This window comes from Euprymna scolopes, chromosome 18 (genome assembly GCF_053919585.1).
Source record: "Euprymna scolopes isolate OS-2025 chromosome 18, ASM5391958v1, whole genome shotgun sequence".
NCBI classification, from domain to species: domain Eukaryota; kingdom Metazoa; phylum Mollusca; class Cephalopoda; order Sepiida; family Sepiolidae; genus Euprymna; species Euprymna scolopes.
The window spans coordinates 111,975,312-112,001,714 of NC_136499.1; the positions used below are offsets into that span (position 1 = coordinate 111,975,312).

Genomic DNA, 26,403 nt, shown 5'->3' on the forward strand with positions numbered 1-26,403 from the left:
TAACAACAGACCTTTGATCTTAACCAAAAAGGTCAAGCACAAAAGTGTTATGGACAGACAAACCGACCGACCAACGGAGTGACTTACATGCGACTAAAAATAAAGTAAAGAAAAAGAATGGGAAGAAACTAAGACTCATGCATGTTAGTATTATGTTTTTCTAAACAGTTCATTTCTTGTAAGTAAAAAAAAAAAAAATACTCCAGCTGAGATCAAAACCAAAACCTAAAGACAATGAGTCAAGTATGATAACCATTAAGCCAGCTTGACACGGCCTTTAAAAATTGTTTTCAAATCTACTTATTTTTAACATAAGGAATCTGTCATGTGAACCATTCACGTATGCACACCTGTAAAACAGTTGACAAACAGATAAAAATCCGATGACTCCCACGTACCAATTTTTCGATTTTGACCCCTCAGCAGCCTTTTTTCTGGATGAAAATGTTTTCCACATATCTGAATAGATCAAATATACTAGTGATTAGATCGATAATGTTCAATTCTATCATACTAGAACAATAGTCCACTGTACAAGAGCCAGATTTCTTCTAAAATGAGATGAATTCCTTCTAAACTTTTTCCATTCTTTTCAACAACAAAAAAATCGTAGAAGGAAAAATACAACCCTTATTAGATTTTTTCATTAGATATTGCAAATTCATATTTACTCCAGGAAGTGCTGTCGATGAAACCCTAATTCCCTGGAGCAGAAGATTAAAATTCCATCAATTTGTTCCAAATAAGACTCATAAATATTGAATAAAACTCTTCAAACTCTGTTCATCTGTCCATTTATTCAGGAAGGTCAGAATTAGGTCAAAGAGAGGTAGGATTAACAAAGAAAATTTGTATCTACAATGATTGTTGGCAGCCTTGGCATCATTGCAAGCTGCTGTGTCAACAGTTAACATGTTAAAAAGATCTCTTGGTTGGAATGTATAAATAAGAAAATAAAAAAAACAAAAACATGTAATTTATTTGTTCTAAATCTGTGATATGCCTTAACCCCATCAGACCGAGTTACCAATATACCGGTAATTTACAAAAACGCTATATACTGAGTAACTAATATACCAATATTTTTCCGATCACGTGTTTTTGTGTTTTGAGGGAGCTAAAAATAGCTACCCAATCGCTGCTTAGCCTCGATTTAGCACAAGCCTAACGTTCTGCAAATGACTTCCTTTGTTTTGGCGGAGTTGTAAGTTGTTTTGAAGATTACAGTAGCCATGAAGCGAGCTAGTGACGAACCAAGCACTTTGACAGGTAAAAGAGCGAGACCACGGAATTTCACGGTGCAACAAGTGTTGGATAAAATGACAAATTCTGATTCAGACGAAAGCGAATTTGATCAGGGGGTATGTTTCTTAATCAAGTAACGCTAGTGATGATGGATATATTGATGAAGGAAAAAGTGATGATAATTCTGATGATGCAAGTGGGCCTGTGCATCAAACAGGGCTCCACCTGTTGGGCGGACTGGTACACAAAGGCTGAATACTGGCGGCAAAAAATTACTAACGCGTTTAAGTTTTTTTCACAATTTTGCCCAGGAGGCCAGGCTCAGGGGCAAATTAGGTTCAGTAGCTCAGGTCTGGTAGGGTTAATCTCTGTTGTTTTTATGCAAGGAGCATTGCATTATGTGCTAGAGGCAGTTTGCTATTTCACTCACCAATATGCTCAACCCAAACAGGATTATTCAATCTTTTTTTAAACATTTACATTTTAAAAATATTTTTTGTTGTTGCATAATTGTTAAATCGGTCTGGTAGGGTTAAATTTTGGCAGCATAGGCAACTATTTATTTTGTCGAATTGTCAGTACTACACGTTACCAGACGAAGGTGGAAGGGTATAAATAAAATAAACAAAAATAACAATCACAAAATTTTCTGAAATATTTTGTATTTCTTGTAAAAATAAACGAAAATAAAAATAATAACAAGGAATGTGAAGGTTTAATTATGAAAACCTGTGAACTTCCACTGGCGTTTGATGGATGCGCCGCATCCAGAGACTTCCTGCTTGAAAAGTGACGGCAATCTATCAAGCAGTTCCTCTATTTCGTTTGCGCACACATCTACCTGCATTTGTTTCAGGTACGACGAGATATAGTCGGGACTCGCTCCCATCGGGTGCACGTTCAAAAAACAGCTGATCAAACCTGAACATGACAAAAAAAAAAAAAAAAAAAAGAAAATTATATAAACGGGGAAATCAGTTACACAGAAGGAGAAGTGGATGCTACTAAGATTAAGCTTCTTTCCTTTAACAACTGCAAAAAAATCTCTTCTCAACCACCAATTGCCATGACAAATAACATCCTACCTGAGAGCCCATCCTTGAAACTTCTTGGTTTAACATTCACAGGAAACATGTATTGGAACAAATACATTCAGGACATTGTCAAGGCTGCTGTAAAGAAAATGGGCTCCCTTTACCGTGCTAGAAAAATCGCTCACACCAAAGCTACAATTCACCTATGCATGGAGCATTGTTGCCACACCTCCTGACCTGATACATCTACCACTAATCTCTGAAGGCCCAAGTAACAGAAGTTGTTGCAACTCTTAACAACGCAATGCTGGGACGCATTTGGGAAGAATTGGACTATCAGCTTGATGTGTGTGTCATGTGACCAAAGGTGCTCACATTAAACATCTGTGAACATTTCATGAAAAACTTGAGATTACAGGCTTTCTGAATATACCAGATACGTTTTTATATCCTTAATAGTTTTCGAGATATTCAATGTCAAAATGTGGCCAAGACTTTTGGAACACGTTATATTCATCCAGGGATATATCAATTTTCAATAATCTACTGAAGCAGGTCATGTGGAAAAAATGATTCAGTTTCTTGGCGTGTCTGGCATATACGGTGCATGTTTTGCCAGCATACATGAGGATGATAAAAATCTCTGCTCTGTATATTTAAAGTTTGGTCTGCAGCCAAATTCCTCTATACTCTCACACAGTGAATCAGAGATATCCAAAGACAGCACTAGCCATGGCTATCTTATAGTCGACTTCATCATCTATGTATATTGCCCTTAACAAAGTATTTCCCAAGTAAGTGAACTTGTTCACGGTTTTTATGTTCGGGTTCCATGAATTGAGACCTGAGGCTCAACATGATGTTTCCTCAGATCAGGCTGCTACATTACTTGATTATCCAATAATTACAAGAAACCTTCTCTGCCACCAATAGCAATGGCCAGTGACTCCCTGTCTGAGAGTACATCTTTCAAACTGCTTGGCCTCACGTTCACAGGAAACATCAGTTGGAACAATTATATTGAAAACATTGCCAGGGCTTTGAAAAAGGTAGGCTCTCTCTACCGTGCTAGAAAACTACTGACACCTGAAAGTATCCTGTACCTCTATAAGGCCACCATTCGCCCATGTATGGAGTATTGTTGTCACATTTGGGCTGGTGCATCTGCTGCTAGTCTCTCGCTCCTAGACAAAGTTCAAAAGAGAGTCGCCAACCTAAGTGTAACCTCTAACCTTTTTTAAGTGTATTTAATCGAACTTGGAAATTTTGCTGTCAAAATCAAACTCAGGCATGGCATAACGGATAAAGTACAAAATAGACTTCGTGGCTTAGTGGGGGATGCCCTTTTCTCTTCCCTGCAAACTCTCTCCCACAGAAGAGATGGTGCGAGCCTGTCTTTGTCTTATCGTTATTTCCATGGCAAGTGCTCGTCCGAGCTCCAATCTCTGGTCCCCCCTCGCCAATTTTTCATGAAATACACTCATCTAGCTGAAACCACTGTCAATTTCCCCACTCTTTATCTGTGCCTAAATCAAAATGTAGATTCCATGAACAAAGCTTTTTTCTTAGAAGTGCACGCCTGTTTCCCACCCGACTACAACTTGGATGTCTTCAAGTCCAACATAAACAAATTCCTGATGAATCGCCCCCCCTTAAGTAAGACACTTTATCAAATCTCCATTACTAACGATTACTACAATACTATGCCATTGATTACTGTACACGCAATAACCCTTATCCCCGAATGGCTTAAGGGCCTTGATAAGAGGTGACCCCATGTAAAAAAAAAAGTACTTGGTAAAATTCAGTTCTAAGTGAAATTCTTCTGGGCGGTTGAAGGTTCAATCCTTAGTGCAGGTAATACTTCAAATACAATTGTGAATTACTTAGGACTTCTAGCTGGTCATAGCTGACAGAACAAGAGCATGCTTCTCTGTGGATTAAATAACGGGTTCCGTTTGAAATTTTGTACAGATTCCGGAGTTTGACAGAAACATTTCCGCTTTTGACAAGACCTGAAGAAGATCAGAGGTTACGTCGATCAAAATGTGAAAATGATGCTCAAGATGAGAATGATAGTCTGAATAATCCAAATAATATGAATTATCAATCCTCATCTCAAAAATTCAGAAACATAATTCAAAATTTTGCGAGATTTTAGAAAGCCATTCTTAACACTTGGAGGGATTTTTCTTTACTTTTGCTTTTTTGTATGAGCGGGGTGGGGAGTGGGAGGTTATGGAATAACACCATATATTATTGCAGACAATTGCAATTTTGTACAACAGCCTGCCTTCTGAACTTGAATAAAACAAAAAAAAAAAAAAAAAAAAAGGGCCAAGAAAACATTGTGAACGTACTGATAAGTTTAAGTTGGTTTTGTGAGATGCTTAAGTCATTTCTGCTGCTCTTTTGAGAAGTCGGCACAACTGAAACTGATGTAGCATTTCCCATCGAAAGCGTTTCCGATTTGGTTGAATCAGCAGTCTTGCACTGGGAAGTAAAATCAAGGATCTAGACAAAAATAGAATTCAGAAAAAACATCAACATTTTTCTTTGCGTGAACGATTGGATCAATCAATATTAGGCATAAATCTTACGATTTCGAATCTCGCTATATTCAGCCACTCTGATGAGTCGTAGACAACGAAACACGTGTCAGTGGATAATTACATTTTGAAAAATAATATATATACCGCTCCCCATGTAGAGGAACCAAATTGGTTAAAGGGAAAATTATTCCCAACTCGCATTTAGGTAAAAAATGCGCTTTCGTAAATAATTGAATTCATTCAAAACATATCGCTAAAACCAAAACAAACAACATTTTTTTAAGTACATCGCGATATATCCAGACAGTTGGCGAGATGGGTCAGAGTAAAGGGGCTTATGCTCATTACCGCGGGGTCCCGATTTCGAATCTCGCTATATTCAGCCACTCTGATGAGTCGTAGACGACGAAACACGTGTCAGTGGATAATTACATTTTAAAAATAATATATATATATATATATATATACCACTCCCCATGTGGGGGTACCAAATTGGTTAAAGGGAAAATTATTCCCAGCTCGCATTTAGGTAAAAATGCACTTTCGTAAATAATTGAATTCATTCAAAACATATCGCTAAAACCAAAACAAACAATATATATATATATATATATATATATATATATATATATATATATATATATATCTTCTTCTTCTTCTTCTTCTTCTTGCTCGTCTGTCGAAATCGACGATGACCAAGGTATCAATCAATTCGGCATCAGGGGTTTGTGGGTCCTGAGATGGCTGATGAGGCCAATCCGTGCTCGGCAGACTCTTCCACACTCTGGACACGTGAAGGCGGTATCGGCAGGCTGTGAACCGGCAGCTCTCTCCTTCCTCCTCTTGCGCTTCTGCTGGTCGTGTGTCATGCGTTGATTCTCTGCCTTGTCGGCTCCTAGGCTGATGACGCAACGCCAGGCCGAACGTTTAGCAGCGCGACTCTCCCAAGACTGGGGGCTGATGTCAAAGTCTTTTAGGGACGTTCTCAGACAGTCTTTATATCGTTTCTTTTGGCCCCCTGCATTCCGCTTTCCCTGGCTGAGTTCCCCATAGAAAAGTTGTTTGGGGATTCGGCTGTCGTGCATGCGATAGACATGGCCTGCCCACCGGAGCTGGGTTTTGCGGATTATGGTGGTGATGGTATGGAGCCCCGCGCGCTTCAAGACTTCTGTGTCAGGAATTCTGTCTTGCCAGCGGATGTTGAGAAGATTACGGAGGCATCTGAGTATATATATATATACACACACATTATAAACAGGCTCCTTCAGTCTTGGACAGACTATGGATACCCACGAAGGGGTGCCTGTGCGTGAAATTTTTGTGGCAGGAGGTGTGCAATCTCCAACCATACCTCTCCTGCGTTGACATTGTTAAATACCAGTGGCAAGTGGGGTGTATGTACAGGACGACTGGAAACAAATGCCGAGATAAGCGGAGAGCACATACAGTACCTAGAATTCGCAAATGGTCACCCATCTGGTACTAAGCAGGCTCAACGTTGCTTAACTTTGGTGATCTGATGAGAACCGGTGTGTCAAGGGGATTATGCCGCATATATATATATACATATATATATATATATAAAAAGTAACCTTGTCTGTTTGAGGAACGGTCTTTACCAAACTACTCAGTCAATTTTTGGCCCACAGATTTGAAACTTGATATATAGGGGATTTGAACCTACAGAACAAAATCGATTTAGTTTTTAGCTGATAAAAATAGTTAAAACTTGGTAGGTGTAAGTCAAATAAACTTCTTATTTCTATGCTACACAAATATATATTCATACTCGTAACAGCATTATTTTTTACGTTTATATATGTGCATAGACTTAGATCAGACAGGAACAAATAGGGCTGGAGTGCTACATGTTTTGGTTTTCATTCTAGCAGATGGCACCCAAGTCATATATATATATATATATATATATATATATATATATATATATACACTAGCAGAAGTACCCATCGTTGACTGGGTTCAAAAACAGCCTACAGAAAATGGACTGTGATTGATGAAAGTATGATAGGTTATGAAAAGGAGGGGGTTGTAAAGAGATGGATTTTGATACTCAAAAATTTTACCCTAAGCAAAATATGATGAAAGTAAAGATAATTTTCACAAATATATATATTTTTTTATATCAACTTTGCTTCCAAGAGTGACCAACAAAATGATGTTTCCTTACAAAGAGAAAATGTTATATATATAATAATATAAATATACAAGAAATAAATGTTACCATAGTCAATAAAAGTTACTTTTATGTTAGAAAAGTTCATTGGTTTGTATTTTTAAGTAGTTTGTAAAAAAAAAAAATCTTTTTTTCTTTTTTTTAATTCACGAACTGGTTTAAAAAAAAAAATCAAAATGGCAGCGACTTTGAAATGGAGAGCCCCGGTTTCAATTTGAAGGAGGGGCACCTGAGCATTCTGTGTTAACAATTTAAGAGAGTTCCGTCAATATAAGGAATATTTATAAACATATTTTAATGTTTTCCGTTATTTTGTGCTTGAAGAATATTCGATTATGGCATGTGTAGTTTATATAAAAATCCATTTAAGTAGTTATCGCTTCAAATTTCGTTTTAATTTCGGTTCGCTGAAATTATTTCAAGTAAAGAGCATTAAAAACTATTTCAAAACAAAAAAAAAACATGAACTGAACTTTTATTGACTATGGTAACATTTATTTCTGGTATATTTATTTTTTCGGGTAGTCATTTGTTGGCTTTTTTGCTAAACACTCTTAATAATATCGACAAAATATTGAAAAACAAAGAAACAAAAACAGTTTTGAAAAATAATGAAGCTTTTCTTATTTTAGTAAAATAATCCGAAACAGCAAAATGGGATATTAAAAAAGTAAACACGTAATTACTTCAGTTTTTTAAAGCAAAGAATCGATATGGACAAGAAGAAAATGGCGCCCTTTTAAAGCAGAACAGCTTCGTTTCAGTTTTACAGTATTGAACGGTGTAGTATTGCACCGTTGGATTCAGGGTTGTACTATTGTAATGTAAAGAACATGCAGAAAGGGTTGTAATCAACTGAATTCCTTCTAGTACACTGACAAAATAAAGCTTAAACAGATATATAAATAAAATAAAAAGGTTATGTAAATGCTTTTAAAAAGCCACGTAATCACGTGAGTAGGATTTTTTCCTTCTTTTGACATGATAACAAGTAACGTTCTTATTTTTTATTATTTATCTATTTTCGAAAGAGTGCCACATGCAAGTGGAGAAGGAAGAAAACAGAATTATGCAAAATTTGTGTCGATAATTGTCTAAAGTTCTGACTTTTTCTTTTTGGCTTTCACTTTAATAAGAATGTGAATTTTTGATGTGAATTTATTCGACACAATATGATTCAACTCAAAAAATAAATAAAAGCTAACGGGAATTAAGATTAAAGTTAAGGTGTTATTGTGGACCCTTACCCCTTTTAAAAAACCTTGTTAAACTTTGTGACATATTTACATTCTATGGAGGTCAGGTGCGAACGAACACCCAATAATCTTATTATACCATATTTCTTCAAACTGAAACATAATTATCAAAGTATACTTACGCAAATAGATATGAAAAGTCTTTGTTAAAGTTTGTGCCATATTTCCATGGAATACAGGCACAGACCCCACAATTTTATTATACCATCCCTATTTAAGTTGAAACATAGTTATCAAAGTATTCTTATGTACATCTATATTAAAAACCCTTGTAAACGTTTTTTTCTTTTTTTTCATTTTTTATTTCCGTACTTTGGGGCCAGGTGCGAACGCAGACCCTACAATTTTTATAAACCACCGTTCTGCCAGATCAAACATACCCATTCCTGATCCTCGATACATCTTCTATCATTATATGTAATCAGTTTTTTAAAATAGTCAACCATATAGGAGCCTATTCGTGACCAGACAGACAAACACACACACACACACACACACACACACACAGACGTTCAGCTTTATATTATAAATATTTACTCTTGACATCACTACTATATATTGGGTACAATATAATAATCTCAATAGAGAATTGGCTCTATAATAATTTGAAATCTACATAAATTAAAATATCATATTTAAGCATAATTTATGACTGGGCAATGCCAGGTGACCTGCTAGTAATATATATTTGTATCGTACTGGAATACCTGTTCCAGCAGCTAGTTTTACTAGCTAAAAACTAAACTGAACGTGTTCCACAGGTCTAAATACCCTATATATCAAGTTCCAAGTCTGTAGACCAAAAATTGACAGAGTACTTTGGTAAAGACAGTTCCATACTCAGACAGACATACTGTAAATATAACAACTCCTCAACAGTCATTTTAATCTAAAATCTACGATTGTGAATACGGAAGGCTCAAATCATATCTAAAGTCTTGAGATTGTTTGGTCACATAAAATGATCCAGTGTTGGGCTGTCATCATACAATCGTTACGACAAAGTGTCTTACCTTTTCCGTTTGTCCCATTCCTTGAAGAGCCAAGTATAACATTTCAATTTCTTGTTCTTTCTCTCGCAATCGTATTTCAAGATGTGAGTCATTTTCATTTATTTCTCCCTTCAAAACAAAAAGCATTGCATCAATTATTTTATTTTATTTTTTTGGCTTGAAATTCGCTACATATCAAGATCGCAAAAATATCTGTGATTTGATAATTTCGGAAGAGAACTCCCCGTCTCAAAAAGAATGCAAAAGTATAACATTTTCTGAAATTTGTTATTCAAATATCGTCTTCAATCTTTTTTTATTTATTTATTTTACTTCAAGGTTACCACATATCAAGGTCGGAAGGCCACTCAAGGATAAGTGTTAATAAGTGTTAGGTAGTTGATGAGACAATGATGAGCAGTGATTCTTTTGGTAATCTATATATATAAAAGCGAAAATGTGTGTATGTATGTATGTTTGTATGTGTGTTTGGTAATCTATATATATAAAAGCGAAAATGTATGTATGTATGTTTGTATGTGTGTTTGGTAATCTATATATATAAAAGCGAAAATGCGTGTATGTATGTATGTATGTATGTATGTTTGGTAATCTATATATATAAAAGCGAAAATGTATGTATGTATGTATGTATGTTTGGTAATCTATATATATAAAAGCGAAAATGTGTGTATGTATGTATGTTTGTACATGTGTTTGGTAATCTATATATATAAAAGCGAAAATGTGTGTATGTATGTATGTTTGTACATGTGTTTGGTAATCTATATATATAAAAGCGAAAATGTGTGTATGTATGTATGTATGTTTGGTAATCTATATATATAAAAGCGAAAATGTGTGTATGTATGTATGTATGTTTGGTAATCTATATATATAAAAGCGAAAATGTGTGTATGTATGTATGTTTGGTAATCTATATATATAAAAGCGAAAATGTGTGTATGTATGTATGTATGTATGTATGTATGTATGTATGTATGTATGTATGTATGTATGTATGTATATGTGTTTGGTAATCTATATATATAAAAGCGAAAATGTATGTTTGTATGTGTGTTTGGTAATCTATATATATAAAAGCGAAAATGTGTGTATGTATGTATGTACGTGTGTTTGGTAATCTATATATATAAAAGCGAAAATGTGTGTATGTATGTATGTATGTATGTATGTATGTTTGGTAATCTATATATATAAAAACGAAAATGTGTGTATGTATGTATGTATGTGTGTTCGCTAAAAACTTTCGACAGACACGACAAAAATTAAAAAAATCGGTATCATACAAACATCCATACAATGATGAGTAGTGATTCTTATGGTAATGGTGAATAAAGGGAGACCCTAACTTTCAAACAGACCGGAAATTGGCACATGCATCTCTCAATTGAGGTATGGAATCACAGATTCGATACAATTTTCAATCATTTTTTATGTTTATTTTTTCATGCCCTTTTAATAAAAATACATAAAATATGTAAACTTTTTTATTAATTTTTTAATTGTGTATCTTTTCAAATAACTATGTTTATTTAAGTTAAAAATAAAAATAAAAAATAATTGATAAAAATTTTTTATGTATTTTTATATATTTTTATCTTAATGAGGTGAAAAAAAAATAAACTTTTTAAATTCTTTAATTGTATAGCTTTTCAAATAATTATGGTTATTTAAGTTAATATGTTATATATTTTGTCAAACTGTTTAGATATTTTTAAAATATATTTATTTACTAAAATTAATTAAGTTAATATGTTTGTATATATGTTTTATTTTTTTATTATCGTTTTATCTGTTTGGTTACATATGTTTCAGATGTTGGACCATGTTTACGATCTAACAGCCTCATCAGATCTTATAGAAGTGGTTGTTAGTATTAGGAAGAAACGTTTTAGAAGAAATATTAAATATTTCTTCTAAAACACTTCTTCCTAATACTAACAACCACTTCTATAAGGTCTAACGAGGCTGTTAGATCGTAAACATGATCCAACATCCGAAACATATGTAACCAAACAGATAAAACAGTAATAAAAAATAAAACACATATTTGCTCTGCAATAGTATTGAGCACTCTCTTCAGGTATTTACTAATTACCAGTTTTACCAAATATATATATATATATATATATATATATATATAAAAAAAATTTTAGTCATTCAATAAATTTTAAAATTTATGACGTGAAATGGTTAAATTTCAAATCAAAATAATTTTTATTATTCTATGTAAGACAAAGAATACATTTGAAATATTATAACTCCTTACCCTATAGGATTTCGATGTCTACCATCTCTTCAGAGGAGAAAATATTAGCAAATAATTATAATGGTTTACACCTTATTTGCTAAAGTCAATGAGACATGGAAAATCACAATTAAAAGTTGTTTAAGTATTTAAATGTCATGGAGTAAGGGAAGTTCATGAAAAGGATATAAAAATTCACATCCAAATTTCATGGTAAAATCTGAAGTGAATGTCTTTGATAGCAGTGTGATAAAATGATCCAAATTGTATTTTGAGTAATCCACATCACAAGGTAATAGTCCAAAGTAGGCATTTTCATGGAGAAATTTTCTTTGTTTATAAATGCTTCTGGTAAAAAAATTTTTTTTATATAGGTCCAGTGGATCTGTTTATTAATAAACATATGATTTAATATATTTAATATTTTTTTATAATTTTAGAACATGAGCTTCAAATTCCACTCCAAAATAACTTCAAATTATTAATAAAATAAAATAAAACAGCTTTCCATAGACAGGCTACGCAAATTAAGAGAAACTGAACTATATATATTAAAAGATATGCAATTAAAAAATAAAAAAAATAATTGATAAATATTTTTACATATTTTTATTATAATGGGGCGAAAAAAATAAACATAAAATATATTTGGAAATTGTATTGATTCTGTGTTTCCATACCTGAATTAAGAGACACGGATGCCAACTTCCGGTGTGTTTGAAAGTAAGGCTTTTCTTTTTATTCACCATCACCATTCTTATTAACCTTATCATCGAGTGGCCTTTAGGCCTTGATAAGTGTTAGTAAAAAAATGTGTAAGTGGGTATTTATGAAGGCTGATAACAATGCAGAAACCGAAAAAGAAAAAAAGAACATAATCAAACACAAACAATTAAAGACAGTATATGGTTTATGAAAGTTATAATCAGCAGAGAAGCAGCCCCACGGTATCTTGTTCCACAGACAGAAAGTTCTAGGAAAGGAACTGCTCGTGGAATTTACAAGTAGCTTTAGGCACAAATATAGAGGAAGGGAAATTGTTGATGGCTGTCATAGCTAAACAAGTATTTGTTACAAACGTTTTACAGGGGAGGGAAGGGACTATAGATTGGAGCTCAGTCGAGCACCTATCATGAAAGTAATGATAGAGCAGAGATAGACTCGCAGTGTCTCTTCTGTGAGAAAGAGGTAATAGACAGGTGAAAAAGTCCCCACCCACTAAATTCCAAAGACAGAGTTGGACCCTGTCAAGGCAAGATAGGGTCCTCTTAGGAGCTCCACTCTGAGATGTGGTAGCATTCTACTACATAAAAATATGCTAACGCACTTCATGTTCAAACATACATTATCATCTTTCACACACATGTAAAAAAAAAATAAAATAAAAAGATCGTTGGATTAGTAAAAATGAATTTCATCTACTGGTTCTTGTGGGTTCTACTCGAAATTCTGCGTAGAGTCCCGAGTTCGATAGAAAGATTACCGAATTTGACAAGATACACCTGAAAAAGGTCGGGGATTACATCGATCGAAACATTAGAAAAATAACACTCAAGATGCGAACAGTAGTCCGAAGAATCCAAATAATATCAATTATCAATCCTCATCTCAAAAGTTCACAAACATTCTCATCTTAAATGTTGTATGCTCTGATCTTCTTCAGTTGCATCTTTTTGAACTTTGGAGCCTTTATTTGTTAGGATTTTGCCAGCCATGATTGTGTAACAAAAAACACATCTAAAAAAAATTACTAACCGTAGATTCGTTGGTAGAAGATGATTTTTCTGAACTGCTTGATTGTTGACGAGACGCAATCAATTGCTAGAAAAAGAAAAAGGAAAAGAATCATATGAAAGGGATAAAAGGTTAAACGAGAAATTCGAAAGGTCATGAGAAATGAAAGCAAAGTAAACAACCATAGAAAACCAAAAAAAAAAAAAAAAAATAAAAAAAAATAGTGCATTTTTGTTAACTCTGAAATAAAACAATAAAATAAAAAAGTCTATAACAATGTATGCTATATATTCAATTAACAGCAAGACTCGACGTTGCCCAGTATTGAATGATGGTCGACAAATGTTTCATACTCCCATATTTTTATTGTCATAAAAATCGGTGAAATCGCCCATTTTTAAATCCAATTGATTGATTGCCTGCTCTAGTTAAGGACCCATTGGGGTGCATCGTGAGGAAACTTCACATACCTCCCCACAGTGATTTAGTCCACAATACACTGTAGTCTACATTGCACTGTAGAGAACCTACTGCTGATTTTATGGTTGGTTGATTGTTTTTGTTTTACGGCATATCAACTCTTTTCAGGTTAATGCAGAATCCAGTGATTTTGAAGAACAATTTTTTAATAAAATATATTTGTTTTTTTCAAGTCGGTTTCTATTTAACCCATAGTTGGACCCTAACAGGTACTACCACTCTGGCTGTCAGAGTGGATCTGGGAGCAATGGCAATTAAGAGGTGGCTCCATACTCCACAAAGCCCACAAGCTGGGGCCTCACCATCGGATATAGTTTAAGGTCATATCCAGGACCTGTTGATTTTATAAAAAAAAGTTTTATATATAATGGCTTGAATTAAAGTTTAAAATGCAAAAATCAAATATCATGCTTCAATTGTGCTCTAAACAGAAACATTCATATTGAATGCACCTCTGTCATATCAAAGAATCGACTGTTGATGTTATATGCCTGGCTTTGTTGCTTGTGCGGTGATAATGGCTTAAATTTAATTTTAAAATGAACAAGTAAAGTATTATGGTGCTATTGTGCTTTAAACAGAAACATTCATTTTGAACATGCCCCAGTCATATCAAAGAACCTACTGTTAGTTTCATACGTCGAGCCTTTCAGCTTGTGTGGTAATAAAACTTCTCAAATGCACTTGTAATGTTAGGCTGTGTAAAGGTGTTAACTTTTGTCTTTCATCAGATTATTTGGATTATCAATACTTCAATACTTGTCAATAACATTCCGATACAAAACCTATTTAAAATCTAAGATTTTAAATTTTGAAGGTTTGAATCAAATCTAAAATCTTGAAATTGTTTGGTCACATAAAGTGATCCAGTGTTGGCTATGTAAAATGTGTGTTGAAGTCATCATACAAGGAAGCTGATGGAAAATTAGATGAAAGAAAAGATGGATATACAATGTTTGGTAATGGATGAAAATGAACACAAACAAAGTGAAAATTTTGGCTCAAAATTGTAAAACTTGAAGGCTACAGACTGTAAATATTGAAGGCTCACAATTGTAAAACTTGAAGGCTACAGACTGTAAATATTGAAGGCTCACAATTGTAAAACTTGAAGGCTACAGGCTGTAAATATTGAAGGCTCACAATTGTAAAACTTGAAGGCTACAGACTGTAAATATTGAAGGCTCAAAATTGTAAAACTTGAAGGCTATAGACTGTAAATATTGAAGAGTCACAATTATAAAACTTGAAGGCTACAGACTGTAAATATTGAAGGCTCACAATTGTAAAACTTGAAGGCTACTGACTGTAAATATTGAAGGCTCACAATTGTAAAACTTGAAGGCTACAGACTGTAAATATTGAAGGCTCACAATTGGAAAACTTGAAGGCTACAGACTGTAAATATTGAAGGCTCACAATTGTAAAACTTGAAGGCTACTGACTGTAAATATTGAAGGCTCACAATTGTAAAACTTGAAGGCTACAGACTGTAAATATTGAAGGCTCACAATTGGAAAACTTGAAGGCTACAGACTGTAAATATTGAAGGCTCACAATTGTAAAACTTGAAGGCTACAGACTGTAAATATTGAAGGCTCACAATTGTAAAACTTGAAGGCTACAGACTGTAAATATTGAAGGCTCACAATTGTAAAACTTGAAGGCTACAGACTGTAAATATTGAAGGCTCACAATTGTAAAACTTTAAGGCTACAGACTGTAAATATTGAAGGCTCACAATTGTAAAACTTGAAGGCTACTGACTGTAAATATTGAAGGCTCACAATAGTAAAACTTGAAGGCTACAGACTGTAAATATTGAAGGCTCACAATTGTAAAACTTTAAGGCTACAGACTGTAAATATTGAAGGCTCACAATTGTAAAACTTGAAGGCTACAGACTGTAAATATTGAAGGCTCACAATTGTAAAACTTTAAGGCTACAGACTGTAAATATTGAAGGCTCACAATTGTAAAACTTGAAGGCTACAGACTGTAAATATTGAAGGCTAACAATTGTAAAACTTGAAGGCTACAGACTGTAAATATTGAAGGCTCACAATTGTAAAACTTGAAGGCTACTGACTGTAAATATTGAAGGCTCACAATTGGAAAACTTGAAGGCTACAGACTGTAAATATTGAAGGCTCACAATTGTAAAACTTGAAGGCTACAGACTGTAAATATTGAAGGCTCACAATTGGAAAACTTGAAGGCTACAGACTGTAAATATTGAAGGCTCACAATTGTAAAACTTGAAGGCTACAGACTGTAAATATTGAAGGCTCACAATTGTAAAACTTGAAGGCTACAGACTGTAAATATTGAAGGCTCACAATTGGAAAACTTGAAGGCTACAGACTGTAAATATTGAAGGCTCACAATTGTAAAACTTTAAGGCTACAGACTGTAAATATTGAAGGCTCACAATTGTAAAACTTGAAGGCTACAGACTGTAAATATTGAAGGCTCACAATTGGAAAACTTGAAGGCTACAGACTGTAAATATTGAAGGCTCACAATTGTAAAACTTGAAGGCTACAGACTGTAAATATTGAAGGCTCACAATTGTAAAACTTTAAGGCTACAGACTGTAAATATTGAAGACTCACAATTGTAAAACTTGAAGGCTACAGACTGTAAATATTGAAGGCTCAAAATTGTAAAACTTGAAGGCTACAGACTGTAAATATTGAAGGCTTACAATTGTAAAACTTGAAGGCTACAGACTGTAAATATTGAAGACTCACAATTGTAAAACTTGAAGGCTACAGACTGTAAATATTGAAGGCTCACAATTGTAAAACTTGAAGGCTACAGACTGTAAATATTGAAGGCTCACAATTGTAAAACTTGAAGGCTACAGACTGTAAATATTGAAGGCTCACAATTGTAAAACTTGAAGGCTACAGACTGTAAATATTGAAGGCTCACAATTGTAAAACTTGAAGGCTACAGACTGTAAATATTGAAGGCTAACAATTGTAAAACTTTAAGGCTACAGACTGTAAATATTGAAGGCTCACAATTGTAAAACTTGAAGGCTACAGACTGTAAATATTGAAGGCTCACAATTGGAAAACTTGAAGGCTACAGACTGTAAATATTGAAGGCTCACAATTGTAAAACTTGAAGGCTTCAGACTGTAAATATTGAAGGCTCACAATTGTAAAATTTGAAGGCTACAGACTGTAAATATTGAAGGCTCACAATTGTAAAATTTGAAGGCTACAGACTGTAAATATTGAAGGCTCACAATTGTAAAACTTGAAGGCTACGACTGTAAATATTGAAGGCTTAAAATTGTAAAACTTGAAGGCTACAGACTGTAAATATTGAAGGCTCACAATGGTAAAACTTGAAGGCTACGACTGTAAATATTGAAGGCTCACAATTGTAAAACTTGAAGGCTACAGTCTGTAAATTTCGATAGCTCAAAATTGGAAAACTCGAAGGCTACAGACTGTAAATATTGAAGGCTAAAAATTGTAAAACTTAAAGGCTACAGACTGTAGATTTCGAAGGCTCAAAATTGTAAAACTTGAAGGCTACAGACTGTAAATATTGAAGGCTCACAATTGTAAAACTTGAAGGCTACAGACTGTAAATATTGAAGGCTCACAATTGGAAAACTTGAAGGCTACAGACTGTAAATATTGAAGGCTAAAAATTGTAAAACTTGAAGGCTACAGACTGTAAATATTGAAGGCACAAAATTGTAAAACTTGAAGGCTATAGACTGTAAATATTGAAGGCTCACAATTGTAAAACCTGAAGGCTACAGACTGTAAATATTGAAGGCTCAAAATTGTAAAACTTTAAGGCTCAAAATTGTAAAACTTGAAGGCTACAGACTGTAAATATTGAAGGCTCAAAATTGTAAAACTTGAAGGCTACAGACTGTAAATATTGAAGGCTCACAATTGTAAAACTTGAAGGCTACAGACTGTAAATATTGAAGGCTCAAAATTGTAAAACTTGAAGGCTACAGACTGTAAATATTGAAGGCTCAAAATTGTAAAACTTGAAGGCTACAGACTGTAAATATTGAAGGCTCACAATTGTAAAACTTGAAGGCTACAGACTGTAAATATTGAAGGCTCACAATTGTAAAACTTGAAGGCTACAGACTGTAAATATTGAAGGCTCACAATTGTAAAACTTGAAGGCTACAGACTGTAAATATTGAAGGCTCAAAATTGTAAAACTTGAAGGCTACAGACTGTAAATATTGGAGGCTCACAATTATAAAACTTGAAGGCTACAGACTGTAAATATTGAGGAAAGAAGGAAGTCTGATTTTGACAAAAGTTAAGTTTTATACTGCTCAGCATCACAAACGCATTTGAGAAGTTTTATCATCGCACAAGCTGAAATGCTTGGCATATACAATAAACAGTAAGACAGGGGTGCGTTTGAAATGAATGTTTCTTTTTAGAGCACAATTGAACTGTGATACTTGACTTTTGTATGTTTAACTTTAATTCAAATGATTATCTAAAAATGATTTCATAAATCAACAATAGATTCTTTGATAAGAGAGGTGTGCATTCGAAATGAATGTTTCTGTTTGGAACACAACTGAACCATGATGCATGACTTTTGAATTTTAAACTTTACGTGAGGCTATTATTTACAGATAATTTTATAAAATCAATGGCAGGTTCTCTGTAGTGCGACATAGACTACAATGTATTTTGGTTCGTTGGTTGTTTTTGTTTTATGGCATATCAACCGTTTTCAGGTTATTTAATGCCGAATCCAGTGATTTTGAAGAAAATGTTAATAGAATATATGTGTCTGTTTTTGTTTTTTTTAAGTCGGTTTCTATTTAACCCATAGTTAGGACCCTAACAGGTACTACCACTCTGGGTGTCAGAGTTGATCTGGGAGCAATGGCAATTAAGAGGTGGCTCCACACTCTACAAAGCCCGCAAGCTGGGGCCTCACCATCGGATAAAGTTTAAGGTCATATCTAGGACCACAATGCATTTTGGATTAAGTCACTGTGTGTAGGCATGTGAAGCGTCCTCCCAGTGCACTGCGATGGGCCTTCAACTAGAGCAGACAATCAATCGATTTATTTGAAAAATAAGCGATTTCACTGATTTCAACAACAATAAATGTTTGGAAGAGTGGAATGTTCATTGATCTTTATTCAATGTTGTGACAATGCCAGGTCTCCCTGCTAGTGTTAATTGAATAAAATGAAGCGGGGGGGGGAGTTTATTCTCAAATTTTTTAATAGTTACTTTTTGCATTCCCTGCAGAGCGAGTTGTAATCCTTTTATTTCTTTGTTTTTCATCTCCAACGAATTTAACGATTCTTGTTTGGCCATGTCGATTTCATTCTTGTAAGCTTCCAACTGACACTTCAAGGCCTCATTCTCGTGTTGCACGTCGATGTCTACGAAACAAAACAAAAGAGAACAAAAACTATTTAAATTTGGGAATCTTTTACGGTTTCATCTTTATCAATCCACTTAAAAAAAATATGCTTACAACGTGCCTTCAATAAGTTTCCAGACTTTTTTTTTTTTTCATATGCACACTTTTATTGATACTACATGCATGAAACTCTAGTCTCCCCTGAAGTGATCTCCTCCGGCTGCAATGCACTTGTACCTTTCCAAAAACTTTTCGAAAGCTCCGTGGAAGTCCTTTTATGTGAGCATGTCAATGGCTCTTATCACATCCTCTTTTATCTCATAACGATAGCGGGAATAACCAAAAATTACAGGGAGCAAGGTCTGGACCATAGGAAGAGTGAGGAGTTGTCTTGACGTCCATCTTCGTCAAATAGCCTGTGATAAAGATGGATTTGTGGACTGGTGCATCTGCTCAAATTTTCCGCATCTTCAGTTCCTCATGAATAATTGTGTCTACAGTTCCCACACTGACATCAAAGTGTGCACTTTTTGTCTTTATAGACACATGACAGTCCTTATCCTTTATTTGGCAAATCAAATTTGATGTTCTGTCTTTCTCACTCCTCCACACCTCTCATAATCCTTCACAGACTCCTTTGCCTTCCTTGAATCTCTTATGCCATTCAAAAACTGATGCTCGTTTCATGCAAGATGGTCCAAAAGCAGTCTGAAGCATTCTACACGTTTCTGTGTCAATTTTTCCAAGTTTAAAACCGAATTTCATGGCATGTTGTTCTTCTAAAGTGTCTATATGCCCGGATTGCATTTCTGAAATTCACCAACTGTGACAATCAAGCTTTAATAGGGTGTATTTCAATTTCTGCTGTAGATGTTCATTTGAACAAAGACTTTGAAAAATAATAAAATGCGTTGTTTTGGAAGAACCACAAATGAATGCGTTTTGTTTGCATTAAAAAAAAATGCTGAGTTGGATTTTTTACTTCTTTCCTTTGTTCGTACAACATTACAACATAATGTGTTCGGGGCACAGAACAGTTTCTAGACAGACGGAGCCGAGAGGTGAGTTGCCTCTAAAATGGATGGAGAACCAAAGTGAATATTGCCTCAAGGCTCTGTCCGTATGTCAACCATCTTAAGACCAAGTAAGAAATAATTAACGTGGTTGCTCTCTCTCTCTCTCTCTCTTTCTCTCTCTTCCAAGGGGCAGGTTTTCTGAATGGAGACTTTGAAACACTGGCGGGTCTCCATTATGTTTCCATGCATGGGTGGATTTGTTTTGGTAAACAGAAGCTAAACGGCTAGCGGGGGGGTGGGGGTTGTGGGCTATGCACGGAGAGGTGATTGTGGGGGGTTTTAGTGACTGTGTACTCTTAATTTAAGTTAAGAATCAATCAAATGAAAAACATTACTTGTTTCAAATAGACTCGATACTGGAAGACAAATTCAATAAAACCACACAGACATGCTTTTCCATAGCACGCATGAAGCAATCGCTTTATTTACATTACAGAACGGAGACAAAAGCAGCTAACTCTTTACAGGAATTTACAACAAACAAAAAGGAACTAAGAGCAGATAACTCTAAAACTTTACCCTATAGATATCTGAGCTATTAAAAATATCGTGCAGGGGAGATAACTCTGAGTAAACCGTCAGTCATCGATGCTTCAACACTCTTCCCCAATTGCTATCTGACTGCTTTATCAGATCTCAAACGCATAACAGCTCTCTCAGCTTAACAAATTGTGTGCTCACAAGTCAGCACATCAGCTATTATGTTTTTGTTCTTTGATATTCTTACGTATCAGCCAAAAATATTTATCATTTTTTTTTTTTATTCTTTTACTCACGTTCAACCCTAACAACACATATCACCACTTCGACGTAAGGGGCTACTATTTGGGACCATGCCTAGGAAAGATTAACAAGATGTTTGTTTACGTTACATTTAAACTTCTGCATATCAGTACAGTCAAGAAAGATGGTAGTAGGAAGGGAATTCCATAGTCTATCTGTTTGAGGGAAGAAACTATTAGAGTAGAAAGCTTTCTGGCATTTAGGGACGGACCTCAACAGTGAAGGGGTGAGATTTTGTTGCTAAACGGGTTTGTCAGGGATATGTACGTCAAGGTGGCACAAGTCCAATGAGTTGATCAGAACACATTCCATTTAAATATTTGTAAAACAGGCAAAGAGATGCAACATTGCAGTGATGGGACAGGGGCTGGAGCTTAGTTGACAAAGTGGAACCGATTGCATTTAAGACTCTTTTTTGTTCCCTGTCCAAGAGGGAGAGACTAGAGGTCGATGCGTCAGTTCAGATGTGGCAACAATACTCCATGCGTGGGCGAATGGTGGCCTTGTAGAGGTACAGGATACTCTCAGGTGGGAGTAGTCTTCTAGCACGATAAAGGGAACACACTTTCTTTGGAGCAGCTTTTGTGGACCAAATATTAGGAACATTGAGTTTTATTGTATTTTGTTGCTCCGTTATTGATAAAAGTGGAAGATCTCATAAAGCAAGAGCGGATAGGTTAGTCCGTCATTTAACCAGGTAATAATGAATGGATCGTCAAAATATCAAAACTAATTTTTATATTTATAGATTAAAATTCTACTGATTATTTTTTCCTAATTTTTGTCGAGGAAACTTATTTTTTCATGATACACAAGTATATCAAAGGTTTTAACTTGAAATGTGATTTTCACTTGTGCCCTATACTGTACAAGCACCCTCTTTCTCATTCTTCCTCGCTCTTATCTTTTTTTTTTTTTTTACTTTCGTTGTTTTTATTTTCTCTAGCATTAGGCATTTTTTTTTTTTTTACCAAAAACACAATAGCAGTTGTTCTACTCAACGAATTTTCGTAATTTATGGATATACTACTATTTTCTGCATGACAATTAAGTACGTAATATTGATTTTGCTTGAAACAACATATTTAAAAATCAATTTGTCAACTATATATTAAGCACCCTTTACCTTATCGAACAAGAAATATCCGAGCGTTTAAAAACATAGTGCAGGGGAGATAACTCTGAGCAAACTGTCAGTCATTGATGAGTCAACAGTCTTCGATTGCTGTCAGTTCTTAAATCAATCAGCTTAACAAAATGTGTGCTCACAAGTCAGCACATCAGCTATCATGTCTTTTCTCCTTGATATTCTTACGTATCAGGAAAAAATAGGTAAAAATCAGAAACATTTTTTTTATTAAAAATAAAAATCAGTTTTATCGTATTTTGCTGCTTTTGATTTTGATAAAAATGGAAAATTTCTTAAAGCAAGAGCAGATAAGTTAGTCTGTCATTTAACCACGTAATACTGAATGATGGATCGGCAAAATATCAAAACTGATTTTTATTTTTAATTAGCAATGGGTGCCCGGCGTTGCCCGGCGTTGTTTGGAGGTGTATGCTGAGCAAAAAAAAAAAAAAAAAGGTAAATTTTTTTAACTTTGACCCCTTAAAATTTATTGTTTTGGGCTCAACTTAAGTTATTAAGTTACATCCATGTCCAAGGAACCTATATCTAAAATTTCAAGTCTTTAGGCCCAAAATTGTCGGAGGAGTTTGGTAGAGTTCTCAAAGGTCAAACCGTTGAACTTTGACACCTTAATTGGCAAATTTCTGGCCGAAAACCGATTACGTCGATTTTCCCAAAAAATTGACAGAGTTATTGCGTATGGAAATGTACACAGACACACAGACACCTTCACTTTTATATATATATATATATATATATATATATATATATATATATATATATATATATATATATATATAGATTAAAATTCCACTGATTATTTTTTCCTAATTTTTGACGAAGAAACTTATATTTTCATGATACATAAGTATATAAAAAATTGTTACTCTGGCATAATTTGACCCGAATTCTCGTGAATTCCCGTCAAGCATGGATCGGGCAAGACCGGCAATCATCGGTTTCAGTCGAGTGTTGTTCAAATGTTGAAACGCTAACTCGACTTTTTATTTTATTTATTTAATTTTTTTTTTTTACTGTTATGTTTTTAGTAATTTTTAAGGTGATATTAAGGGGGGGGTGACTTTTTATTTTCTGATTAGTTATTTATTTATTATTTGATTTTTTTAATTGAATTTTTGGGAGTTTAATTAGCCAATGCGCTATCTAAATGGAAGCAGACGACATTCGAATTGGAAGAAAGCAACTAAACCAACAAAAAAAAAAAAAAGAAAGAAAAGCTGACAAACAAATATATTTTCAAACTCGCCAAACTAAATCTATACATGTTAGTACCTATTTACTATGCCTCCCCACGGGACAGAGTTAGACACCAGGGTCGTTTTTTAAACGTGGAGAAAAGGTACAAAAATAAAAATTGTCTCAGTCGTGAAGGATTTCTCCTCCACCGAAAGAGAACAAGAAATAGAAGTGCAGCATCTGAAGAACAGATACTACATTTTGATCTTGTCCCAAAATCGCATATTGTTAGGAGAAATTGCTATACCAAAAAAATGAGGTGCAACAATTGTAAACACAAATATTTACTTAAAAAAAGATTGTGTGTAAAGGATGGTTTCTCCTGGAGATGTACAAATGGACAGTGCCACCAAAAAGACTTGACTGAACAACAAGTCTTGAAAAAAAAAAAACATCAAGAAAAACAAATACGGTTACAAAAAAGAACACAAAGCAAAACAAAAAATAAAAATTGTACTTTCACCTAACAATTATAAAGTTAAAAAATCTTTTCTTGAAGAAAAAAAAACAAACTTTCTGTTGATAAATATTTTGAAAAAAAAAAAAAAAAAAAAATTAAATACTAGAATGAAATAAACATATTTTCATTTTTTATTTTTTTTGTTATTTTTTATGTTATTTTTTATTATTTGCATTTGTATTTTTTCCGTTTTTTTATTTTTTTTTATTAGTCTGCATCTGTTACGACGCTCGGCTGACACCGATAATTGCCGGTCTTCCCCGATCCATGCTTGACAGGAATTCACGAGAATTCGGGTCAAATTATGCAAGAGTACCCAAAAGCCAAAAGTTTTTACTTGAAATGTGATTTTCACTTGTGCCCTATACTGTATAAGCACCCTCTTTCTCTTTCTTTCTTTCTTTTAATTTATTTTTTTGATCACTCACTAGCAAACACGTACATGTGCTCCCTGTGCATTTGTGGAAAGACATGTGCGAACTGTTTATGTACCATTTGTTCATTTTTGAAAATGTTACAAATTCAGTTCTTGTCACTCCTTATATCAAATGGCTTCATGCCATGTCTGAGGGTGATTAAAAAAAAAAAAAAATTCTTAGAAAAAATAAAAAATTTTACTCACCAGTCTCTGATTTCTTCTTCTTTGACGCAGGTTCAACTGATATTCCCGGCTCACCATCTTCGCCATCGGACATTTCCATGGAATGATCTTGGTATTTGTTAAAGAATTCTTCCTGCTGGGACGTCCTGATTTCCTGTTTAAATCCAAATCACACATGTGCGTTAGATTCACACGTCTTGCTTCATTTGTTTTATGGCATATCAACCCTTTTTTTTTTTGTGAAACTGAATGTCAAAACACAGTACCTTTCTAGAAGCAAACACTTCAAACCTCTGAATGTTGGCTGCTGGAACGACCAAGTTTCATATCCATAGAATTAAAAGTATTGAAGATTTGGTTCTTTCCTATGGAACCTTTTCCAGCTGACTACAACATGGATATTAATATCATTTAATGTTATCAAGATGTACATGCATGTAGCCTGGTTTTAACCACAAATCCAAGGGAAGTAACTGATTTTTTTTATAGTTATTTTTGCCTTAAGCTCCATTCAAGAAAAAAAATGGCTGCTTCCATCTCGTCTTATATAATCCTAAGGGGCAGATAACTCCTCAGTACTTCTTGTACCAGTGGCAGATAACTTCCCGAAAATTCCTTTCAAAAGATGATAACTCTCCGGTATTACGTTTTCTGAATTTTTGAGATGAGGATTGGTTATTTGTATTAGGTTGGTACAAAAACAATATCTTCTCACATATGTTACTTTTATATATGATTTCTAAATTAATTCAAATGCACACGATTTTCTTGTTCCCGTTCAAACTAGGCCAAAAGGCTGCCGAAACATATCAATGATACATTTGGCTCAGAAACCACTAACGAATGTGTGGCACAACAGTGGTTCAAGAAATTTCGCAATAGTGACGAGAGCCTCAAAGATGAAGATGGTTGCGGCTGGCCGACTGCGGTTGATAATGAACATTTGAAAGCCTTAATTGAAGCCAATCCTCACATGAGAAGTTGCTGTCCAACTCAAGGTAGATCATATAACAGCCGTTCACCACTTAAAGCAAATAGGGAAGTCAAAAAAGTTGGATAAATGGGTGCCGCACGAATTCAACGATAATCAAAAAAATTGTCATTTTGAGGTGTCTTCTACACCTCTGCGCAACAAAAACGACCCATTTCTCAAACGGTTTGTGACATGTGATGAGAAGTGGATCCTCTATGATAACCGGCGACATTTGGCACAGTCAAAATTGCACCCAAAAAAAGATTATGGTGACTGTTTTGTGGTCTACGGCCAGTCTCATTCATCACAGCTTCTTGAATCTGGGCGAAACGATTACAGCGGAGAAGTACAGACAACAAATTGATGAAATACACAAGAAGCTCCAACGTATGTGCCCAAGATTGGTCAATATGAAGGGACCAATTCTCCTCCATGATAATGCTCACCCACATGTTGCTGAACTGACCCTGCAGAAGCTGAACGAATTGAGACTTTGGATCATCCGCCATATTCACTGGACCTTTTGCCCACCGATTATCACTTTTTTAAGCATCTCGACAACTTCCTGCGCGAAAAATGCTTCAAAAGTCGAGATGATGCCGAATCGGCCTTCAGTGAACTCCGGATTTTTATGCAAATGAGATAAATAAACTTATTTCTTGTTGGCAAAAATGTGTCAATCAAATGGTTCTTATTTCGAATAACAAAGTTTATTATTATGAAAAGAGGTATGATCTATTGAAGTTTAACATCCAAAACCTGACATTATTTTTGCGCCAACCTAATAGTATTTGGTCTTTTTGGACTACTGTTCTCATCTTAAGTGTCATTTTCACAACATTTCGATTGATGTAACTTCCGATCTTCTTCAGGTGTATCTTTACTCCACGGGGTAGCATAACAATGACTGGATAGACGTCCTAAGTAATTCACAATTGTATTTTTCGGTTGCCCACACTGAGGATTGAACCTTC

The 26,403-nt window shown here is 34.5% G+C and overlaps 1 protein-coding gene across 2 annotated transcripts in view; it reads right to left on the reverse strand.

The window, feature by feature from the left end:
* Positions 1-1,887: 1,887 nt before the first annotated feature.
* The window catches only part of LOC145297768 (ecto-NOX disulfide-thiol exchanger 1-like), a 70,360-nt gene continuing 45,844 nt past the window's right edge, over positions 1,888-26,403 (reverse strand). The window contains exons 8-13 of one of the 2 annotated variants that reach the window (XM_080144013.1): positions 24,478-24,610; positions 19,015-19,169; positions 13,301-13,366; positions 9,295-9,402; positions 4,640-4,772; positions 1,888-2,166 (exon numbers count right to left, since the gene is read on the reverse strand). In XM_080144013.1, the coding sequence (XP_080000139.1) occupies positions 1,961-2,166; positions 4,640-4,772; positions 9,295-9,402; positions 13,301-13,366; positions 19,015-19,169; positions 24,478-24,610 (801 nt within the window). In that variant the 3' untranslated portion in view covers positions 1,888-1,960. Of the gene's footprint in view, positions 2,167-4,639; positions 4,794-9,294; positions 9,403-13,300; positions 13,367-19,014; positions 19,170-24,477; positions 24,611-26,403 lie in introns of both variants that reach the window. The other variant, XM_080144011.1, reaches the window with a different exon arrangement.